Here is a 6,277-nt window from a genome sequence, read left to right on the forward strand (position 1 = left end):
GGGGGGGTTGAGGATCGTAGGAAGGGAGGGAAAGAGCGAGAGAGGGAGAAATACGTTACGCAATCGCCATTCGAATGCTACAGTATTTTATAGTCTATATCAATGTTGGTTCGCTTCGACGTGTTGCGTGATGGGGAGGGGGCGGGGCGATGTTTACTTTCAAGATGGGATGACGCTGCATACGTCATGTGGTACAAACCTTTTGCAGTTTTGTACCGCTCACATGGACATGCATGTATATCCAATTACGATCGAGAGGCTCGTTATCTATGCAAAGGCAATCGCTTTTGAGTCGTTCTTGGGCCCGCGCAACCAGACACAAGACACAAGAGTTTTGAAAGCTTGCAAATGCGCGCCGACTCTGCATATGTCTTCTTTCGCGAATGCCGAATACACATGAATATCGTGATTCTAATGTGTGTGCACGCAAAGAGAGAGAGAGAGAGAGAGAGTGATTTGTACTTTTCGCTTTTTCAGATACTGTCTTAGTCTATTGCTGAGCACTCTAAGGTGTCAGGAGGAAACGCGTCTCAAGCTGCAGTGTCAAGATTTATTGGTCGTCTCGAAGAAACTCTTTACGCGCCTTGGTAAAAAAGCCCTATTTTTAACACATATAGGCGCACGTAAATATCTAGAAAAGCTACCGGGCGCGCGCTCTTAGAAGTAATTCCCCTTCCCCATTCCCTTTATTAATTTCCACATCCTCCTCTTTCCTTTTCTCCCCGGCTAGCTATTATTTTTCATTCTACATTGCAGTTTGTGTTTATTGATTCGCAGTCTCTGCGAGTATACGTAATAACGGCAATTATGATAATGACGCTTGATAACGATGTAGAAAAACTCGAGAAAATGAAAACGATAAACGGACGTTCGAAAGACGCGACTGTTTACTTCATTACGTTGTTTTTTTTTATTGCGCGCCGCGCGAGACAAACACTGGCGTTAAATTGTTTTTCTCATTGAAGAAAATTCTATTAAATTCAAATAATAGGAGACCTGACGGACCTGCTTCGTGAAATAATGACGGAGGCCAGGAAACTGACGAAAGCCGAGCGCTGCTCACTGTTCCTCCTGGAGGCCGAACATCAAGAGCTTGTGGCCAAAGTTTTCGACGGACTTCCGACCGAGGAAGTATGCTATCTTATCTAATCTCCCCGTGCGGTTGTCAAATTTACGAGATAAGCTCGTAAGTTTAGTTTTATTTACGTTTTCTTATTCTTCTGTTCTCCGTTCCACAGTCCACTCAAGAAATGCGAATTCCTCTTGGTCAAGGAATAGCGGGTCATGTCGCAATAACAGGAAAGTTGCTTAATATTAGAAATGCGTATGATCACCCGCTGTTTTATCGAGGAATAGACGAAGCCACTGGCTTTAAGACGAGAAACATTTTATGCTTTCCCATAAGAGACGAGAATGGAATTATTGGTAAATCAGCACGGCCTTTATAATGAATAATAATTACTTTTATTTATTTCAATTCCTGCATTTTATTGTTGTGCGTGAGGTCATACTTCACCTTAATATTTTCATCTACCGTTCTTATAAAGCATTGGCAATTTTAACGAAAAATACTTCCTCCCCGAGCAATTTAAATGCGACTTGTAAATATATTTGTAAAATATCATTTAGATTCGTGATTTTTAGGTGTAGCTCAACTGTGCAATAAAATAAATGGACTTTATTTTGACGTATTTGACGAAGAAGTGGCAATGGCTTTCAGTATTTATTGCGGTATCTCTATAATGCATAGTATTGTTTACAAAAAAATCCAAGACGCCCAGGCCAGGAGTAAACTTAGTAACGAGCTTATGATGTATCATATGCAGGTAATTTTATTTATAAATTTTTGTATCAGTACTAGCTATTTTCTAGTTAAATTAAAGTTTATACTACAATTGAATTTTTTTTTTGAATTTAGAATATTTTGGTAAGAATAATATTTTATTAATATTTCACTAATTAAAAATGTATTAGGGGCACCACTTTGAAATCTTTAAGCGATACGTATTTGCTTAGGTACGGGCTGTTTAGATAAAAGTTCAGATCTAAAATTTGATATCTTCACGTCGAACTATTGATATTTATGCTCGCCCGTTTGAAATTGTATTTTAATTGTAAGCAATGTTGAAATTTATTTATAATTAACGGTCGATTATCAAGTTTTGAATATTTCACTTTAATGATAAATGGAGAGCGATTACGGAAGCCATGGTAAAGAAACAAACAATGTGAAATGTAAGACGTTTAAAGAGAATGATAATCTTGCCATTGAAATCACGTGATAAAGTAGTAAAAGGAAATAAATTCGTGTGCAAGAATGTATTCGTTATGCTGCCTACCTTTACATAGATACATAGGGACAATTATCGATAAACATAAGAATATCAGCAAATAAGAGTAAATTTTGTTTTTTTAATAATTGTCTAGATAATTCAGTTTTTATTTTAACATATTATTTATTATTTGACGATTGTTTAATATTATAATAAAGTCAAATTGTATAATTGAAATCTAATGTGTGTAATATCGGATGATAAGTTGATATTAAAATAAACATTTTATACTCGAAAAATGCTCGATATCTCGGGTGAATTATCAAATTGGTGTTCCTTTTAAAATCGTAGACAAACTTTTTGTTTGAATTAAGTGTGTTGGTGTATGTTTATATTTTGTAGAGTACAGTATTTAATGTAAAATTTTACTTTATACTGCAAATTTTAATAGTACAATGTATTTTTTATGCCAAATGGAAATTTAATGAATGTAGCAGGTACAAAATATTATATTCTACATTTATTTTATAATATAAAATGACCTGCGTTCAAAAGTAATTTATTAATGGATGTGAGTTTTTCAGGTAGAGGAAGAAGATGTTCAGGCTTTATTGAACTGTAGAGACGATCATAATATAAAAGATTTCGATACATTTAGTTTTTGCCCTCGTACTGTACCTTACAGACATATGCCTTGTTATGTGTTGAAAATGTTTGCAGATTTGGATTTTATTCGACGGTGGAAAATCCGAAAGAACGTACTAGCGAGGTAAAACATTCAAATTGTTTAAACACTTTATATTAATTTACAATATTATCCTATAATTCATACGTAAAAATATTTTACAGGTTCATACTGTATGTGAAAAAAGGTTATCGCGATGCGCCTTATCACAACTGGATGCATGCATTTTCAGTAGCTCATTTTGCCTACTTGCTTATGAAAAATCTAAATTTAGTGAGGGATGGTTACATGAGCTCATTGCAAGCATTAGTCTTTCTTGTATCGTGTTTATGTCACGATATCGATCATAGAGGAACCAACAATTCCTTCCAAACTAAGTGTGGAACTATACTAGCCAGTCTATACAGTTCCGAAGGATCTGTAATGGAAGTGAGTTTATCCCATTGAAAATCCCATTGCGAATAATTCCTTTTGGATAAAATTATAAATGCCTTTTTATGTTTATCTATGTTTTCATGTATGATTAATAGAGACATCATTTGGCACAATCAATGTGTATTTTGAATACCGAAGGCTGCAATATTTTTGAGAATCTCAGTAGCGAAGAATATAGCGAGGCCCTTGATTTACTCAGAAATAATATTCTCGCTACGGATCTTGCGTCACATTTTAGAAGCGTAGATGAGCAGCGAGAGGTGACAAAAGAAGGATACGACAAAAATAATCCTAAGAATCGAAAAATTTTGCATGCAATGTTTATGACGTGTTGTGATCTTAATGATCAGACGAAAAATTGGAGAGTTTCGAAACAGACAGCGGTAATTTCATGAAATATTATCAAGTCGTTAAAAAAAAAAAAAAAAAAAAAAAAAAAAAAAAAAAAAGCAACTAATTGAAGATAATTTTTTAGGAACAAATATATGACGAATTTTTTTCTCAAGGTGATTTAGAAAAAAGTATGGGAACAGCACCGATTGAGATGATGGACAGGGAACGAGCATCAATACCAGATCTTCAAGTTCAATTTATTACAAATCTGGTTTTGCCATTGTTTACGTTCGTATAACATTTTCATTGCAACAAAGAAAAATAAGGCTTATAAAGCACGAACTTTTCTGACTCTTTTTATAGGAATTTAGCAACGTTGTTTCCATCGATGCAATCTATAGTGCACATAATTGAGAGAAATCGTGAAATATGGAGAATAGCTACGGCCGTGTTTCAGAAATATAGTGAGAAAGGAATGACTGGAATGGATATTTTACTGAATGCACATTTGGAAGAAGAAGTACTTTTAAATTTTGATAATTCTGATGAAATATCCGTAAGTCGGACCTCTAGTAGTAAGATAAATTTTGATTTAGAAAGTACAACTTTTGGCGTTTGAAAAATCATTATTATTCAAGCAATTAAATTTTGCATTTTTTATTATTACTGATATAAAGTTTTTTGTAACAAACTTTTATTCAAAAGGCATGAATGAACAACTGCGAATGAGCTTTATTATAGAGTTCTATGTATGTTCTTTACTACTCTGTGAAAATTATTTTAGGACTGAGTAATTATTGTAATAAATAAAGACTCTTTACTTTATTATGTGCATCGAGAACAAATTTTAAATGTATCAAACACGTATAAATCTGATGATTATACAGGTGTTTTAGTAAAAAGTCTTTATTTAAACGCTCGAATCACCTTCTTTCACCTTCCGGAAATTTGAAATATAGAAGTTTCATGCAACTTGAATTTGTTAGTGAAAGTTTAGAGAATGCTGGCGTTCTCAGTGAAAGTAAATGTTATGATAATTGTTGTGGAAGGAAATCGTAAATCATGAAATCGAAAAATGTGAATAATTTTCATATGGATTATGACTAATTTAAAAGAAAAAAATCTTTTACCGTTAAGGGATTAGTTGGGATTCTTGCGGCGATGGATATTACACATGTCAGTATTCCAAAGCCAAATTAAGTAAATTTTAATGTTCCTGTTTAAACTTTAAAACCACTTAGCCATAAAAATATGTCGATTCAATTTCGTAATGCCACATAATGTACAATAATGAAAGAAAAACTAAATAAATCGTTTTTATTTGTACCTGATGAAAAAAGTGGAATACAGTGGCCATATAGACTGGAAAAATAAAAAGATGCGCTGTGCCTCAGAAGAGCTTATATCCATATGATTCACATATTGCCAATGTCCATTTCAAGTCTGCTCAACTTTCATCGTCAAAGCGCTTTACTAAGAATTTGTGCCTAGGAACATTCCACTACGACAAAGATACATCTGTTATTAATGATTTCGACATTTTGTGTGGAAGAAATGAATTCGTCAAATTCAAAACTCTACATTGCAAGAAAATTTTAATTCTGCAATATGAAAGTACTCTTATTATGTCAGATTTTAAATATTCTTTTTAATAATCAATAACTGTACATACAATTGTATAACTAGAGCCTAGATTAGCGACAATGAAAATGACCAACAAAGATTAACAAAAAAAAGTTAGTTATAATTGTCAAACAAGTTTTAGATTTTTTAGCCAGACAACGAGACAATTAGTTGATAATCTGTAACATTGATACAGTCATTGTTTCATGAACCATTAGAACATAATGGCTAACACGTTAAATTCAGAAATGTCACAATCTATTGACTGAAAGACTAAGAAAAAAAAAACTTTAGACGTGTAGTGGCATCGAACTATTGTTCAAGTTAAAAAATTATAGATGTCAAAAATTTTATTAGTTTAAAGTTGAATAGAACGTTTTTGACGTACATTCAATACATTGTACTACTGTCAATAAAAAATTATTTTTATTATGGAATAGCAAATTACAATAAACGATCAAGCGGTACATCTAGTCAAAGTATCGAACGAGTGTACATCCATTGATGGAAAACTTACACTAGTAATGCGTTGGCAATAAAATCTGTTTTTAAATTTTAATTTCTGTAATTAAATCCATCCATTTCTGTACAGCACAGCCTATAGGGTACTTTTATTTTCAATAATTTTAAAATATAACCGATTCTTATATAATTATAGTAAGATTTGTTGACTATTTCGTATTAAAATCATTAAAGATTCTATTAAATTAACTTGTCTTTAGAATTACATTTGTTTGAGAAGGTTATGGAAAAAAAAAGAAAACGATGAATGACCTTTAAAATATAAAAAGAAGTTCAGTACTCAATCATTTACATTTATTCTAAAAAAGTAAAATTTATAATAAGTAATTTCGAATAAAATTATGAGGAAATATATGAATCGATATGTGAAAAATGATACAAATATGTGGAAGAGAAAGCTAAAAGC

At 32.4% G+C, this 6,277-nt stretch overlaps 1 protein-coding gene across 1 annotated transcript in view; it reads left to right on the forward strand.

Moving 5' to 3' along the window:
• The window catches only part of LOC105362983 (cGMP-dependent 3',5'-cyclic phosphodiesterase), a 16,657-nt gene extending 12,292 nt beyond the window's left edge, over positions 1-4,365 (forward strand). Inside the window, exons 5-13 of the mRNA XM_011500545.1 lie at positions 478-587; positions 992-1,131; positions 1,239-1,425; positions 1,645-1,826; positions 2,858-3,042; positions 3,123-3,387; positions 3,489-3,776; positions 3,869-4,014; positions 4,090-4,365. Of these exons, the coding sequence (XP_011498847.1) occupies positions 478-587; positions 992-1,131; positions 1,239-1,425; positions 1,645-1,826; positions 2,858-3,042; positions 3,123-3,387; positions 3,489-3,776; positions 3,869-4,014; positions 4,090-4,345 (1,759 nt within the window). The 3' untranslated portion in view covers positions 4,346-4,365. The remainder of the gene's footprint in view (positions 1-477; positions 588-991; positions 1,132-1,238; positions 1,426-1,644; positions 1,827-2,857; positions 3,043-3,122; positions 3,388-3,488; positions 3,777-3,868; positions 4,015-4,089) is intronic.
• The last annotated feature ends 1,912 nt before the right edge of the window (positions 4,366-6,277 follow it).

The sequence above is a fragment of the Ceratosolen solmsi genome, unplaced genomic scaffold, assembly GCF_000503995.2.
Source record: "Ceratosolen solmsi marchali unplaced genomic scaffold, CerSol_1.0 scaffold56, whole genome shotgun sequence".
In the NCBI taxonomy this organism is placed as follows: Eukaryota; Metazoa; Arthropoda; class Insecta; order Hymenoptera; family Agaonidae; genus Ceratosolen; species Ceratosolen solmsi.